Source organism: Oryctolagus cuniculus, chromosome 17 (assembly GCF_051225735.1).
Source record: "Oryctolagus cuniculus isolate XC-2025 breed Fujian yellow rabbit chromosome 17, ASM5122573v1, whole genome shotgun sequence".
Classification (NCBI taxonomy): Eukaryota; Metazoa; Chordata; class Mammalia; order Lagomorpha; family Leporidae; genus Oryctolagus; species Oryctolagus cuniculus.
In genome coordinates this window covers 37,626,433-37,643,217 of record NC_142883.1, presented here as the reverse complement: position 1 = coordinate 37,643,217, position 16,785 = coordinate 37,626,433, and the positions used below count along the sequence as shown (strand labels likewise).

The window sequence follows — 16,785 nt, the reverse complement described above, 5'->3', positions numbered from 1 at the left end:
CCCGCTTGCCCAGTCATGCTTACTAGGAAATTATTGCTAATGCTTGTATGTAAGACAATGTTGTTTTGATTTCTTTAAATCCTGAAACATTTACTGATAAAAGAAGAGATGTCTGTGATTTGCTTCAAAATAATCCAGGGCAGGGTGGGGAATCAGTGTAAGTACAAAAGAAATAAGACTGGCACCTGCTTAAGATGGTTACAGTATATGGAAGGTCACTGTATCATTCTTACTACCTTTACAAAGGTTCCATATACTCCATGATGAAAAGTTTTAAATAACTCATGCTAAGATTTCCTTAAGTAACTATTTGAAAAAGCTTGTTTGTTTGAAATAGACAGAAAGAGGGAGAGACAGAGAGAGATATCTCCCATCCATTGGTTCACTCCCCAAATGGCTGAAAGAGCAGGGGCTGGGCCAGGCCAAAGCCAGGAGTTCAGAACTCCATTTGGGTCTCTCACATGAGCGGGAGGGGCCCAAGTAATTGGGCCATCATTTGCTGCTTTCCCAGGCACATTAGCAGGGAGCTGGTTCAGAAGCAGCGCAGCTGGGAATGAAACCAGCACTCTGCTATGGGAGGCTGGCATCATCTTAGTGCTGCTGTGCCACAAAACAAGCCCCTTCCTTAAGTAATTTGTCTTCTTCCTGACATACTACTGTCATCAACACAAAATACCCTCCTCTAGAAGAGTATTAATTTTTAAAAGAAAATCAAAGCCAAAAAGAAAAAACTCTTTAGAAAAAAGAGTTGGTTTTGTGCAGAAAAATCCTTTAGTTTTGTTAAGGTTATTCATAACTTACCACCTTTGCAGCCACTAAAATATCAAACAATGTCTCTGAAATCATTTCATGGTTTAAGAGTCAGAATTACCAATGTGTACCAGCACAGTAACTGGGGAGCAGGGTGAATTCATTCCGTTTCTGGAGTGTGGCATGCTGATGGTACGAAGGCGTGGTGCTCAGGAGTGTACCAGCTAGAACAGAGCTGGACTCCTGCTGTGTCAGAGGCTACACTTGGGGCTAAGAGAATAAATGAGAGTGCCAAGGAGAGAATATCTTAAGAAAATACAACGTAAAGACAGGATTCTAAATGCAATGAAATTTACACTGACAGGATAAAAGGAGAATTTGAAACCAGAAAGGAAGAACTCAGGCAGCACATGGAGTGTCACCAAAGCCAACGGAATATTTCAAAGGCAGGTTAACAGTTTCAGGGAGGTAGGAACTTGGTTTGACCATAAGGAAATCTCTAGCCACCTATTAATAGTGACCTCAGAGGCCAAAGCTGAATTATAAGTATTATAAAAGATTGTAACACTACCCATTTCTGGAAAAAACAGTTAATTTAAATTATGTAGTGAGGGCTGGGCATTTGGCACAGCTGTTAGAACACTGCTAGGGGGGCTGGCACTGTGGAGAAGTAGGTTAAGCCTCTGCCCATGGTGCCAGCACCCCATGTGGGTACCAGATCATGTCTCAGCTGTTCCTCTCCTGATCCAGCTCTCTGCTAATGGCCTGGCAAAGCAGTAGATGATTGTCCAAGTCCTAGGGTCCCTGCACCCACAGGGGAGACCCAAAAGAAGCTCCTAGCCCCTGGCTTCAGATTGGCCCAGCTCTAGCCATTGCAGCCATTTGGGAAGTGAACCAGCGGATGCAAGATCTCTCTGTCTCTCCCGCTCTGTCTATAACTCTGCCTCTCAAACAAATAAACTTAAAAAACAAAAAACAAACAAAAAAAAAAACCACTGCAAGGGATGCCCACATTCTGTATCAGAGTGCATGGAGTCAAGTCCTGGCTACACTTCCAATTCCAGTTTTTTACTAATATACAACCTAGGAAATAGATGATAGCTAACATACCTGAGCCCATACCACCCATTTGGGAGAATGGGATCTAGTTCCAGCTCCTAGATTTGGCCTGCCTAGCCCCAGCCGCTGTAGACATTCGGAGAGTGAACAGTAGATAGAAGATCAATCTCTCTTCTCTCTCTCTACCTTTCAAATAAGTAAATATACTTAAAAAAAAAAAAGCAGCAAGCTTTAAAAATATTAACTAATTAATTGTAACAGGAATTTCACTAAATTAAAAAGTAGGGATAATGGTTAGCTACAGTAAGGACAATCATTCAGATGGCTGAACACACTGCCAAACATCTCTCTCAGAAGAAAAAGATAACAATTATGGTATGACATGCGCCAGATACTGTGTTAATGCTTTGGATTGATTATGCCCTTTAATCCTCACAACCATTTTATCCCCATTTTACTGAGAAGTAACTTGCTCAAGGTCATACAGCTAATCCATTGCTGAGATGGTATCTAAACCCAAGTAGTCTGACTTTACTTTGTAAGACCAAGCAAACTGACAAAGAGATTCAATTAAAGACATTAGTTCCAGTGTTTGTTTTAAGGTTGGTACAAATCGGTCTATGTTGGCCAGCGCCGCGGCTCAATAGGCTAATCCTCCACCTAGTGGCGCCGGCACACTGGGTTCTAGTCCCGGTTGGGGCGCCAGATTCTTTCCCGGTTGTTCCCCTTCCAGGCCAGCTCTCTGCTGTGGCCCCGGGAAGGCAGTGGAGGATGGCCCAAGTGTTTGGGCCCTGCACCCTATGGGAGACCAGGAGAAGCACCTGGCTCCTGCCTTCGGATCAGCGTGGTGTGCCAGCCGCAGCGCGCCAGCTGTGGCGGCCATTGGAGGGTGAACCAACGGCAAAAGGAAGACCTTTCTCTCTGTCTCTCTCTCGCTATCTACTCTGCCTGTCAAAACAAAAACAATCAGCTGTACAACACAGTATATATTGGTCATCCAAAATATTGTAGCTTAGAAACTTTTCTTAAATTATTTACCAAGACAGTGAAATAAATAACATATTACATCACAATCACACTATCAAAACAAAGTTGAAACAGGTGGGTACTGTGCCACAGCAGATTAATGTTACCACTTAGGATTCCTGCATCCCATAATGAAGTGCGTGGGGTTATGTCCCACCCTCTGCTTCTAATCCAGCTTGCTGCTAATGTGCCTTGGAGGCAGCAAGTGATGGCCCAAGTGCCTGGGTTTGTCACCAGTGTGGGAGACCTGGATGGTATTCCAGGCTCCTGGCTTCAGGCTAGACCACTTAGCTGTTGCAGGTATTTCAGGAGTGAACCAGCAGATGGGAAATCTCCTCTCTCTCCTTATCTCTCTCCTTTCCAAATAAATAAAACTTTCAGGGGGCCTGCACTGTGGTGCAGCGGGTTAAAGCCCCAGCCTGCAGCACCAGCATCCTATATGGGCGCTGGTTCGAGTCCTGGCTGCTCCTCTTCCGATCCAGCTCTCTGCTGTGTCCTGGGAAAGCAGTAGAAGATGGTCCAAGTCCTTGGGCCCCTGCACCCATGTGGGAGACCCTGGAAGAAGCTCCTGGCTCCTGGCTTTGGATCAGCTCAGATCCAGCCATTGTGGCCAAATGGGGAGTGAACCAAAGGAATGGAAGATTCTCTTTCTTTCTCTTTCTCTCTTTCTCTTTCTCTCTCTCTCTCTCTCTTTCTCTCTCTGTGTAACTCTGACTTTCAAATAAATAAAGTAATTAAAAAAAAAACTTTTCAGAAAAAAAGTTGAAACAAAAATTGGCTACCCTTCAGATGCAGACATTCTGGGAACTAGAGAACTCCATCTTCCCATTTTAGAATATATGACACCTGGGCAGGCAATGTGGTCCAGTGAGTTAAGCTGCTGCTTGCAAAGTTGCCATCCCATATTGCATATTCAGCTCAAGACATTCCCAGCTGCTCCATTCCAGTTGCCTTTTAATGCACCTAAGAAAACAACAGAAGATGACCCAAATACTTGGCATCCTGCCACCCGCGTGGGAGACCAGGATGGAGTTCCTGGATCTTGGCTTCAGCCTGATCAGCCCAGGCTGTTGAGGGTATCTGAGGAGTGAACCAGCAGATGGAAAATCTCTCTCTCTCTCTGCTTCGCCCTCTCTGTCACTCTTCCAAATAAGTCAATAAATAAATCTTTAAAAAATAAAAATATGACACCAAACATTCCTTTCTTCTCTCTTTTCTACAACCCATCTTTGTCAGGTTAACCAATATTTACCAATGAGGCAAAGAAAACTGGCTATGTACAAAAAAGACAGATTAAAATAAGGAGAACTCTTTGTTAACATCAAAATTAAATAACATTAAAACGGCTAAAGAAACTACATGATATCTAAGAATGTGTCAATTATATCTGATGCTAATCCTTAAAATAGCCACATTTTAAGGCTGGCGCCGCAGCTCAATAGGCTAATCCTCTGCCTGCGGCGCCGGCACACCGGGTTCTAGTCCTGGTCAGGGCGCCGGATTCTGTCCCAGTTGCCTCTCTTCCGGTCCAGCTTTCTGCTGTGGCCCGGGAGTGCAGTGGAGGATGGCCCAAGTGCTTGGGCCCTGCACCCTATGGGAGACCAGGAGGAAGTACTGGCTCCTGGCTTCGGATCAGAGCGGTGCGCTGGCCGCAGCGCGCCAGCCACAGCACGCCAGCCGCAGCAGCCATTGGAGGGTGAACCAACGGTAAAGGAAGACCTTTCTCTCTGTCACTCTCTCTCACTGTCCACTCTGCCTGTCAAAAAAAAAAAAAAAAAAGAAAGAAAGAAAAAAAAAGCCACATTTTAAAATGAAATTTCTTTTTAAAATTGCGAAAGGCTTAAGTAAGAACAAAGAGTTAGCAAAACAAAAAAGGCTTCATTGTGAGATATTTAAACTAAAGCAGCCTGGTTCTCATCCAAAGGTCTATCAGGAACTAGGGTACCAGGGCATTAAAAATAGCAGAAGTGTTCCAAAAATCTCAAGAAGTTTGAAAAGCACCACCCTACCTATTTAAGGGAGAAAGGAGGGAAAGCTGACAAAGGGGGTAAAAACGGTCTACCCTCATAGTCCATCCAGGCTTCCTGTGAGGACTGCCTACTTCTCACACAGGAAACAGACTTCAAGTACGAAGGACATAAAATCTAAAAACTGGACTCTATGGAGGTGGGCTTTGTGGTGCAGTGGGTTAAGCTACTGCTCAGGATGCATCCCATAGCAGAGTGCCAACCTGAGTCCCAGCTGTTGAGTTGTTGGCTTTTTTCTTTTTTTCTTTTTTTTTTTTAAGATTTACTTTATTTATTTGAAAGACAGAGTTACAAAGAGAGAGGGAGAGACAAAAAGAGAGATCTTCCATCCACTGATTCACTCCCCAAATGGCTGCAATGGCTGGAGCTGACCCAATTCGAAGCCAGGAGCTTCTTCCCGATCTCCCACATAGATGCAGGGGCCTAGGGACCTGGACCATCTACTACTGCTTCCCAGGCCAATTAGCAGTGAACTGGATCGGAAGGGGAGCAGCTGGGACTCGAACTGGCACCTATATGGGGTGCTGGCACTGTGGGTCATAGTTTAACCCACTGCACCACAGCATTGGCCCCATAAATAAATCTTTTTAAAAAAATAAAAATTAGTCTGTAGAAAATCATTCTAAATCAAATCAGGTATTTGCCTACACAAAATGTTTACAGAATTCTATAACCTACCAATCATATGTCATTTACTTGAAGGATTTTAACATGGCTCTACCTAGAGGCATTAGCCAAATCAGACATCCTCCTCAGGTATATGCCAACTCTAACTCCATGATACTCTTTAAACAACAAGTGAAAACACCATTTTTCAGCATGCAAATAATGATTCTAACCACAGCACACTCATCCCAAACCTCTGTGTGCCCAGTCCTGTGTCTCTGGGCATCCAGGCCCACAAAACACGCAGGCAGTGTTGTGCAGGAAGCTCCTGCAGGGAGAAAAGCTGGCGCTTTTGTCTCTGCCATGCATCAGCGAGCTCCTAACTTTGGGCAAGTCATCCTCTCTGGCCCTCCTCTGGAAAATGAGGGGACTGAGCACCCAACAGTCTCTACATTCTTGCTCTCTTCTAGAATTCTAACAGTTCCACACTTCTGTTCCAAACGTATTCTTCCCTTTACAGTCCCCATCGTTCCTCACTCTATGAGAAAATACGAGCAAGATCATCTTAGCACATTGTTTAAAGACCTCCCAAAGGCAGGCATCTTCTAAGCGCATGATACAACCCGTTTAAATGATGAGTTTAATTACTCATTCACTGCCTTTCATTCTAAGGTCAGGGGGTTTTCAGTCTTCCCCAAGCATTAAAGAAATACTCAGAAAACCTAAAGAAAGGTGAGGGAGGAATGAGGACCGGGGAGAAGAAAGCAGAACACACAATCCATTCAATCAAAGTTGTCTTCACTTGATAAAAGGGTTATAGTGCTATTTTGGGGAGGGGGTTTTGAAATCACCATGCTATCATAACATCATTAAAATAGTATCTTGTCTTCTCTTCTTCCTTCCCATCAATCCCAGTGTAGTCCAAAGTATCCCAGTGTTTCTAAGTATCCCAATATGGCAGAAGTATACTTACTATTTTTCAGGGCACTGGCAAATTCTGGACCACCTTTGTCCTTGAAAATAGGGAAAACATCTGGTTGAGGCAGCTGATTAGTGGTCAACAGAGCTTTCTGCAGTTTGATCCTTCCTTCTAAGAGCTGATCCCACAGTGCTAAAAAGAAAACCAGAATGCCATCACTGACTTGTCAAATCTTCCTGGGATGGAAGGGAGGAGGGGCAGGAAACCACGCCAATCTCCAGGCAGCATAGCTTTATCAGTTTCATGCCATGGAAACACTCTCTATTATAGGAAATAAATTCTGTATCTTGGAAGCAAATATTTGCTACATGAGAGAAGGAAGGCTAAAGCCCAAGGAGTGGGGAAAACACTCTTCAATCTTCCACAGTGGCCGGAAGTACTAGAGCAGAACCAGTTAAGCAGCTCAGCACAGAGGCGGCTGGCTAAGCATGGAGGAATGGGCTTTAGCCCTCTGGGTAAGCGGGGCATGTCACAAACTAATTGGAAGGACATGGAAAAGACAGCACAGCCAAAAACAAACAGTAAACAAACAAAAAGCAGATACTCTGAAAAAACAAGCAACAAAACCATGCACAAACCTATCTGGTTCTTCACAGCTCGTCCTTTTTCCACTTCCTCGGAAACTTTGACACTGGAGAAGGTCATCACCACACCATCGTCTTCACTGTTCCTGTCTCCAGCCCTGTCTTCCTCACTCTCACGCTCCAAGTCCTCCTCCTCATCCCCTTCCTCCCCTTCCTCCATGCCACTCTCTTCATCTTCATCCTCCTCGTCCTCACCGCTCCCAAGGTCATCCATTCCCTCAGTAAATCTCTCAAAGTCACTGATGCTCTGCACTCGGAAGCCTGGCGTGTGTGCAGAGCGGCTCCTGCTCCTCTTCTTCCTTCCCTCTTCCTCTTCCTCTTCCTCATCAGCATACTCCTGTTCCTCAGGGGCACTCAGGTCTTCATCAGAGCCCTCCAGACCCAGTCCCTCCGAGTCTGTATCTCCAGGCTCTTCCTCATCAGGTGTTTCCTTGTCTGAACAGGAAGGGAGGGAGGGAAGAAAGAAAAATTGGCTGTTGTTCAAAGAAAAATACCAGGCCATATCTTTCTTTTCAACTAAAGAATTATGGAATCGGGGGGAAGAATGTATTATTGTACTCAACTCCATTCTACAAATGTGTATTACCTACCTACTATCTCTGAAATGGCATGGAGGAAGCAAAGAATAGAACATGGATCCTGCCCTAATGAAAGGTTCTAGTGAGAAAGACCTGTAAAAATTGTAATGCAGGGGCTCACACTGTGGTGAAGCAGGTTAACCAGCAGTCTGCAATGCCAGCATCCCATATGGGTGCTGGTCCAAGTCCTGGCCGCTCCACTTGTGATCCAGCTCCGTGCTAATATACTTTGAGAAAGCACAGAAGATGGCCTAAGTGCTTGGGCCCCTGCCACCCACATGAGAGACCAAATAAAGCTCCTGGTCCCTGGGGCTGGCATCATGGTAAATCTGCCACCTATGACACTGGCATCTCATATAGGAGCTGTTTCATGTCCAGGCTGCTTCACTTCCAATCCAGCTCCCTGCTAATGGCCTGGGAAAAGCAGAAAAAGATGGCCCAAGTGTTTGGGCCCAGGTCACCCATGTGGGAGAACCAGATGAAGCTCCTGGCTCCTGACTTCTAACTTCAGCCACCTGGCTCAGCCTTGGCCATCATGATCATTTGGGGAGTGAACTAGCAGATGGAAGATATCTCTCTCCCTCTCCTTTTCTCTCTGTAATTCTTTCAAATCAATAAATAAGTCTTTAAAAAAAAAAAAAAAAAGGAAGAAGAAAAGCTCCTGGCTCCTGGCCCAGACTGATGTTGTAGCCATTCAGGGAGTGAACTAGTAGATGGAGGATCTCTTTCTCCCTCTCTTTCTATCTTTCCTTCTCTCTGTAACCTTGCCTTTCAAATAAATAAAATTTTTAATAAATAAATAAATATTGTAATACAGGAAAGAATCAGAAGTGCTTTGACAAAATTTCAATAGCACAGAGAGAAATTTTAACTGAAATGCAAGTGAATTTAAACAGTGCTTGCAACCACGCAAAGGACAGCATTTGAGCTGGATGATGAAGAATGCTAGCACTTCAACTGATGTTCAGGATTTATCAGTTTTGCCATACCTGAATCTGAAAAAATACAGTTCATCGTTAATTATCCCAAATGTATACTCTATCACATCAGTATATACTATTTACTGCATATTTATAAAATATGAGCCAAGTGTAGATGGATAAAGGCTAAGGCAAGGGGCCAGCACCGTGGCATAGCAGGTAAAGCCACCGCCTGCAGTGCTGGCATTCCATATGGGTGCTGGTTCAAGTCCTGGCTGTTCTTTGATCCAGCTCTCTGCTGTGGCCTGGGAAAGCAGTAGAAGATGGCCCAAGTCCTTGGGCCCCTGCGCCTACATGGGAGACCCAAAAGAAGCTCCTGGCTCTTGGATTTGGATCAGCGTAGCTCCAGCTGTTGCAACCATTGGGGAGGGAACCAGTGGATGAAAGACCTCTCCCTCTCTCTCTCTCTGCCTCTCCTTCTCTGTGTAACTCTGCCTTTCAAATATATAAATAAATAAATACTAAAAAAAAAAAAAAGGGCTAAGGCAAGACAAACATAATTTAATACTAAAGGGAGAAGATGACAGTCTGGTGGGAGTGGTGGATATGCATCTAATCATCACATTACAATGTCATTAATACAGAGTTCAGAGAAGGAACCACCAGCTCTTCTGGAAAGGCAAGGAAGGGCTTCCCTGGAAGAAGACATTACAATCTTACTTATGAAGTGTAAACAACAGTTACCAGACAGAGAGAGAAACAGCACTGGAGTGCAAAATGCACAAGCAAATGGTGAGAGGCGGGCCTGCAGAGCTGCTCAGAGATGCGATCAGGAAGAGTCATGTTTTCCTGGGAAGGAGCCTGAACTTGATCCTGCAGTAGACAGAGTACCAGTTAAGGCTCCTGGTTTTACTTGTGCTTAGGGCCATCACCTGATAACTCAAAGATTTTTACTGATTATCCAATCTCTTCCAGGGTAGAACATAAAAGCCCCATGTACAGCAAGGATGATTTTTACAAAGAAATCACTTACTGACAACTGTCTTCAATAAAATGAACTAGTTTTGAAAATGTGATGGGTCTTCAGTATTTCTTTATAGAGTTTTATAGGTGTGGTCATTCGGCCCAGTGGTTAAGTCCCTGGGTAAGATGCCCACATCCGACTAAAGTTCCTGGATTCAGTACCAGCCTCCAGCTCCTAACTCAGCTTGCAGACCCTGGAGGCAACAGTGATTGCTTCACTAACTAAGCTCCTGCCACCTATATGGGAGACCTGGACAGAGTTCCCGGCTCCCAGTGTAAGCTCTGACCCAGCCCAGCCCAACCCTAGCATGCAGGCACTTAGGGAAATGAGCCAGCAGATGGGGACCCTCTCTCTGACTCAGAAAAAAAAATTTTAAAGGTTTATTTATTTACTTGAAACATAGTTAAGAGAGAGACAAATATCATCCAGTAGCTGATTCATTCTCCAAATGGCCACAATGGCTGGGACTGAGCCAAGCCGAAGCCAGGAACCCAGAACTCCATCAAGGTATCCATGTGGGTGCAAGGGCCCAAATATGTGGGCCATCTTCCACTGCTTTCCCAGTTGCATTAGCAAGGAGCTGGAATGGAAGTAGAGCAGCCGGGACTTGAACCAGTGCCCATATGGGATGCCGGCATTGCAGGCAGTGGCTTAACCTACTGAGCCACTATGCTGGCCCCCAAAATACTTTTTTTTAAGAGGTATACATAAACTTAAGGCAAAGAGAAGGCTGTAAAAAGCATAAATACAAAATCTAAGTGCAAAACAGTCAACAGAAATAATCCTTTACATTCTTTATGCCATGCATCCCTCAGACCAAGAAACATTCATACACCACAGTAGTGCAGAGCACAGACTAGAGTCAGACTGCATTCATGTGAATCCTAGCTCTGCCACTTACTAACTGCATGACCCTGAGTAAGTTACCTAACAAATCTGCCCCTCAATTTCCTTATCTCTAAAATGGGGATATATAATACCAACCTCTTGGGCTACTGAGAGGATTAAATGAGATGATACATGTGATGATGATGGTGATAATATTTTTTGAGAACTTACTGCATCCCAGACTGTTAGAACTTAAATTAAAGAGCTAACCACAGTAGCTGACACATGGTGAGAGCTCAATAAATATTATCATATTTGTCTCATGATTGGTCTCTTTATCAGTCTCTAGGCAAAGCATATGAAATGAGCTTATCAGGAGCTCCCAGAACTACATCAAGGGCTACATCGCAGATATCATAACCTGAAGGATAGTTCCTTTTATACTATCTGTGGCTTCTCAACATGGCACCCTGACCTCTCTAAAGGAAAACAAATGGCATCCTCTTGATAATCACCATATTCAGCCCCTTCTTCCACTCAGAAACTTATAATTCTTTAAAAGTGCAGGCACACATCCTCCCAACTCTCTTGGAAGGAAAAGGGAAGCATTATGTTATTTTTACAATAGCAAAACGTGAGTTTTACAAATAACTAATGTTTACAGCGACTTGATGGATGCAAGAGCTGACAAACCAAAGGGAAAGGGTCAAAACCCAACAGCAGTGCAGCCGTCAGACATAGCACTTTCCCAGCACTGGCCCTCTTCCACAGCCTCCATGCACTGCCTCTTCTTTCACTCCTTGTAGGGAGAAACCACTAGTCTGGACCTACGGAGTGCAGCAATTTAATAACTCTGGGCTTCAGATTCCTGCTGAAATGAAACGCAGCAACCTCTAAGGCCCCTTCTAAGACAAATCAATGGCCTCTCCTAAGATAACAGGTAGGGGCACAGAGCCTGGTCCCGCAGAGATCAAAACAAAAACAGAAACAAAAGGATCTTGACCCTAAAAAATTACGTTACGATGCATTCCATGCAGTTATGTCTACTCACCAGATGAACCTGGCAGAGTCTGCTCCCACTGGTCTCCCTTCCAAGCTTTCCTAGAGATGGTCTTGCCAGAATACCTTTTGTCTGTGTCCAAGAGGGAGGCCGATGCCAGTTTTCTAATGCTACCGACCGCCAGGAAATCACCGTCCCCTTCTTCCCCTTCATCAAACCTGTCAATCACTCTGGCAGCAGTGTCTGTGGGGGGAGGCAGAAAAGTAATCAGATTCTCCAGGTGGGGAGGAACTTTCATGAGAACCCTGTTCGATCCTTCTGGCTCACCCTCGAATGTTCTCTCCAAGAAGCCCCAACTTCCAGAAAGAGCGAACTCACTACCTCTCCAGGTAGGCGGACCACAGCCTCACCGCTGCTGGCGACGGGAAAGTTGACTCCGCCTGTACTAGTGGAGACCTTGCTACGCCTCGGTTCCTACAAAACTAGTCTAATTCCACTGCCACAGGACAGTAGCTCCTCCCAGCAGTCATGCCCTAACTGCCCGACTCGCTGCCACCCTGCAGGGAGGTGGCTTCGCTTACCCTGGCTGCACAGTCCCCAGTTGCTTCAACTGGAATTCCCAAGTCGTGGATCAGCCCTAGCATTCCTCTCTCCTCGTTCTCCCTTCCTCGCACTTCTCCGCCTCAAGTTTTAAAACAGGATCACTCCCCCCCCAGAGCTGGAACAGCGGCTTACAGAACCGCAGGCTCGGCCGGCGCACCCCGAGCAAGCGTCTTGAGCTTGCTTAAACAGCACCAGGGAGTGCAACTTTTTCCTGGGTTCCCTAAGGAAGTTCTGGGGCACTGCTAGTCGGGAATATAAACCAGCGGTGCGCCTTCCGACCCTCCCTGCCTAACGCCAACACCGGTCAGGGCATTCGGAAAGGTAACCTTCCCCCGGCTATTCCTGCACTCTCCAACAGCCCTCGCCCAAGGTAACCCTAGGACCAGCATTCCGCGCGAGTGCTCGCCACGGTCGCCCACCCACCCGCGCACCAGGTCTAGGGTGCGCATCCAGATTAGCCCAAGGCCTCCTCCCGAGCTCAGGGGAAACGGAGCAGGCCGGGCCGCAAGGCTTTGGCTGCCTGTCCCTCCCGGGCGGCCCCCCGGCTCTCCAGGACCCAGTCCCGCAGCTCCGCACGTGGCCTGCCCCCGTCAGGCCTCACCCTCCTCCGGGTCGGCCTCAGGATCCGCCTCGCGCGGTCGGGGATTCAACAACTGTTCCAGCTGCAGCGCCAGAGGTTGCAGCCCCGCCATCGTCCCCAGGTCTCGGTCGGAACAACGCAGGTGAAGACGCAGCCCAAGCGCCGAGAAGGCACACTCTGTCCCCGCCAGCCGGGTCCTCACGCCCCGACACCACTACCGAGGACCGCGCGGAGTACAGCGCTCAGCTCCCGACCGGCTACTTCCGGGAGGCGCGCTCGGGAAGGGGCGGGGCCTGCCGCGTCACTGCGAGCGTTGCTAGGATCCAGGCGGAAGCGCGCGGAAGGCTGAAGGGGTTGTCACCGCCCCCTCGAGTGTGCGCGTGCGTGGAGGGGGCCGGCGCTGTGTTGGGCGGTGCGGGAGCGCGCAAGAGCACGTGACCGCCTCCGGAGCGAAGCAGGGTTTGAGTGGCGGGCGGCTCCAGACTTCGCACGAAATCTGCATCAAAATTTATACGAGATTGGCTTAGGAGTAAAGCGTAGTGCAGCCGTAGCCCACGGTGGCTGATTTGGAAAAGAGTAGGGAGTATGGGAGAAGTTTCTCGAACTTCCGTTTCGCCTTTTGACCCAAGGAGGCCCGGCCCCTAACCGGATTGGGTTTTTCACATTTCACAGGGGTCGCGGGCCAGGCTCGCGCCTCCGGCCCCTGGGCGGTCTGGTTTTGGGGACTTCTTATCAGGGATGTGTCTGTATGTGTAATGTGAAGCAGACCAGACCACTGGGGTCTTTAGTAATAGGAATAATGAGCTGTGGCTTCTCCAGGTAGCTTTGCCCCGGCAGGGAGAGGGCGATGAAGCAGGGATTTCTCTGCTGCACACCCCTCCATATGACTGCCTTTGCTGGTCAGAGGTGAGCGCAGCTGGGGCTCAAATGCGAGAATAATGAAGACTGGGCAGAGGGGCAGACTCAACTATAAACAATAAGGTGCATTTCATTGCGCGCAGGCACGTGGAAAAAGAATTTCTCTACATGTTCTCTCCTTCGTGGAGCATTCCCAGACTGCCCACTATGTGGCAGGCACTGCTAGATGAGATACAAGATAAGTTAGATTCTCTGCCTGCTGCCGTTGTCAGCCCCGGGAGGCTGACAAACTTGGAAACAGCAACTGCAGTAGGGGCTAAGTGTGAGCACAGAGTGGTCCATTCTAGCATCTGGGGGAGCAAAAGAACCTAGCACCGCCTAAACAAAAGGATCTCAGAGCCCCTTCGTGGGATGCAACAGCCCAAACCACTTGTATCCCACAGCTCCCCCGTGCCTCCCATCAAACCTAAAGGATTAGACCTGGGCTCCTGACTTTTACAGTCTTCCCACGTTCTCCGGGTCAAGAATGATGACAGGAGCCCGCTTGAGTGTGGTGGGTCCCGTGTCCCTGTTGTGGGTGGCCCTTGAACAAAGACATCCAGGGCTGCCGCGGAACAGAAGAACTTGTGGAGCAAACTCCCTCGGACATGGTAGAGAAAGAATGCCAGGCTAGGCAGAGGCCTCAGACAAAATCATTCAGGCTAGGAGAATGTGCTAGGTTTGTTGTCTCTAAATTTACCCCGTGTAATTGCAGTCCTGTGTGTACATCTAAGTCCCCAGAGCAAAAAGAGTGCTCCTTGGGCCTTGACCAGGTGCTGGATCTGAAGTACAAAAGCATTTCTTCCATCCCACATGGAGGAAACTACCTCCCTCAGTCCTCCTCCCTTGCTATTTTGGGCACAAGAATCACCTAGCAACCTGGCCTTCCAGGTAGAGGCTGGAGACAGGGGAGAGGGCGGTGAGGCAGGGCAGAGACCTGTCAGGCAGACAGGACACTGCTGGTCAGCTAGGAAGTTGGGCAGCACAGACACGCAGCAGAGGGAGAGCCGCAACCCTGCTTCCCTCTCCTCCTTTCTCTGTCCTGCTCCCTGCTGACTCGGAAGACCTTTATGGGAAGGAATCCAGACAGCAGTACTGTCACACACATACCAGGGCCCCAAGTGCTCCCCCAGAGTGGCAGGAGCACTCCAGGAGGGGAGGAAAGAACTCTGAGACTTGGGATGCAACTTGAGACAAGCTGAGGCCAGGAGCAGGGGGCAGCGGCTCCAGGGCTCTCAGAGGGTCCTTCCCAAGTGCATTCCAGTTCCTTGAGAAGGGGGGATGGGAGGGTAGGGCTGGGCAAGAATAGAGGATGGACTATGGGAGGGGCAATTTCAAAAACATCACCCTCCTTGAAGATTTTTTTCCACCCCTGACTATGAGAGCAGAGATGTGCCGGGAGGTGAGACTAAAAGTGAGCAGTGCCCCTAAAGAACACGCCTCTCTCTGCCCTTTGCAACAAGTCAGGCAGGTGTAGGAACAGCATAGGGGAGGCAGGCTGACATTAGTCCTCTCCCCCACGAGTCCCTGATAACTTAACCTGGAGTTTCAAGAGTTTATGGAACCCAGGGTCCCCACAGCCTCCCAGACACCTCCTAACCCCTTCCCACCGTCCCGTTGCAAACCCTGGCCGCCGTGCTTGCCTTGAATCTCCCCCTGTGCTCCTTCCCAACCTTGCCTAGCTCCCAGAGCAGCGCCCCCTGCCCTGGCCAGCCAGGAGAAGTTGGGTGGGTGGGCTGCCGCGTCTTTGCAGTGGCCGCTCCCGGCCTCTGGAACCCGGAGGGCAGGTGGCGGGAGGCACAGAGGTGGCGGTTTTAAGATGGCCGCAGGGAGAAACCAGGTTGCCAAGCCCGGCGGAGAGGAGCAGGCTGCCCTCCCAGGCGACAGGGGACCGCGGGGACGCTTTCCTGCTGTCCGCGAGCCTCTCCCAGGAGCTCGGCGTAGGGGCAGTGGTGCGCTTCCCCGCACCGCGGCGCCGGCGATGGGCAACGCGGGATTGATGGGCAGGGGAACCGTCCCTGGCACTTCAAGACCACGTCTTCCCGGGCCCCCCGGCTCCAAACTCCCGACCTGTTCGGGCATCCGTCAGAGTCGACGGCACTGCGCAGAGGGGAGCGGCAGCGGCGGAGTGCGAATCCACTCCGAGTGCTCAACTCTGAAACGCTTCTTACCCAACACCCTGATTCCACAATAAAGCTGCTAAATAATTCAGTAGCCTTGATAGGAAAATGCAGCTTCCCAATGAGCGTGCATTCAGTTAAATGAGTGTGTCTTTAAAGAGGAAGAGAGTCATGGCTATGATGAATACATGAGCTATGATTTAATATATATAAACGCTAAAAGGGCAAAAAAGAGAAGCCGGTCCAGTGATTGCAAAGAAAGCAGAGAAAGAAGTGTGCTGCATCCAAAAGCTAGGAGTTTGAAAAGTCTCTCTTGCATTTCATAAATCTTCATTTCAGAAAGAACACACTCAGATCTCTGCCTGATTGTCACCCCCCCCCCATTAGATAAACTATCATATGGATGCAGTGAAATATTGCTTATTTTAAAGTCGCTTCCGCGGGAGAAACTTGGCTGCGTCTTAACAAAATCTGAAAACAGCACTGAAAATTACATACCATTTAATGTGAAACCTTTGATTTTTAAAAAATAAGGAAGTAAATAATCCAGACAGAAATCTAGGTGAAATGGGAAAGAAATTCTGGAACTTTGCTACTGTCTGACATGAACACACACACATATACCCACACAGTAGATAAAATATTCAAATTTCTTTCATGTCTAATGAAGCCTTAGAAGGGATTGAACTACTTTTCAGAACCTATTGGCAACGCCCAGTTGAAATTTGATTTCTATATTAGTTATTTGTGGTCATTTTTCAGAGAAACTGAATACGTATCCTTTGCCAGGCGAAACAGTTTTCTTTCTTGGAAACTTCAAATGTAACACATAACTATGAAACAACAATTTCCTATCAGTTCTGCGAAAGGGATTAAAGTATTTCATTTCCAGCTATGGTGTACATCCACTTTGTTATCTTTCAAACTACCAAATTCGAAAGCAGGATCATCTGTGGAAAATGAATTGAAGCTGGAAAGGACCACCTCTCCCAGTGTTCCCAGGATTTTGCATGTGTTGGGAGAGGGGAGGAGAACGCTTCCCTTAGCATGCCTCATCACAGTCTGAGACCACTCATTTTGAGCCATGGATTTGATTTCTATTTCAAGTTGTATATTAAACATATCAGCCAACATCTCTTCAACTGTATCAGTTAAAGCCACGGAATGCAAATCTGTACTTAACAACAGCAGGAAGCAGTGCAAG

The 16,785-nt window shown here is 47.6% G+C and overlaps 1 protein-coding gene across 7 annotated transcripts in view; it reads right to left on the bottom strand.

Annotated features, from left to right (window-relative positions):
• The window catches only part of AATF (apoptosis antagonizing transcription factor), a 122,519-nt gene extending 109,667 nt beyond the window's left edge, over window positions 1–12,852 (bottom strand). For 6 of the 7 annotated variants that reach the window (XM_008271166.5, XM_070061046.2, XM_051824700.3 and 3 more), the window contains exons 1-4: window positions 12,586–12,852; window positions 11,433–11,624; window positions 7,026–7,466; window positions 6,442–6,579 (exon numbers count right to left, since the gene is read on the bottom strand). In XM_008271166.5, coding sequence (XP_008269388.1) covers window positions 6,442–6,579; window positions 7,026–7,466; window positions 11,433–11,624; window positions 12,586–12,676 — 862 coding nt within the window. In that variant the 5' untranslated portion in view covers window positions 12,677–12,852. Of the gene's footprint in view, window positions 1–3,510; window positions 3,799–6,441; window positions 6,580–7,025; window positions 7,467–11,432; window positions 11,625–12,585 lie in introns of those variants that run through there. The other variant, XM_089317371.1, reaches the window with a different exon arrangement.
• Between the last annotated feature and the right edge of the window lie 3,933 nt (window positions 12,853–16,785).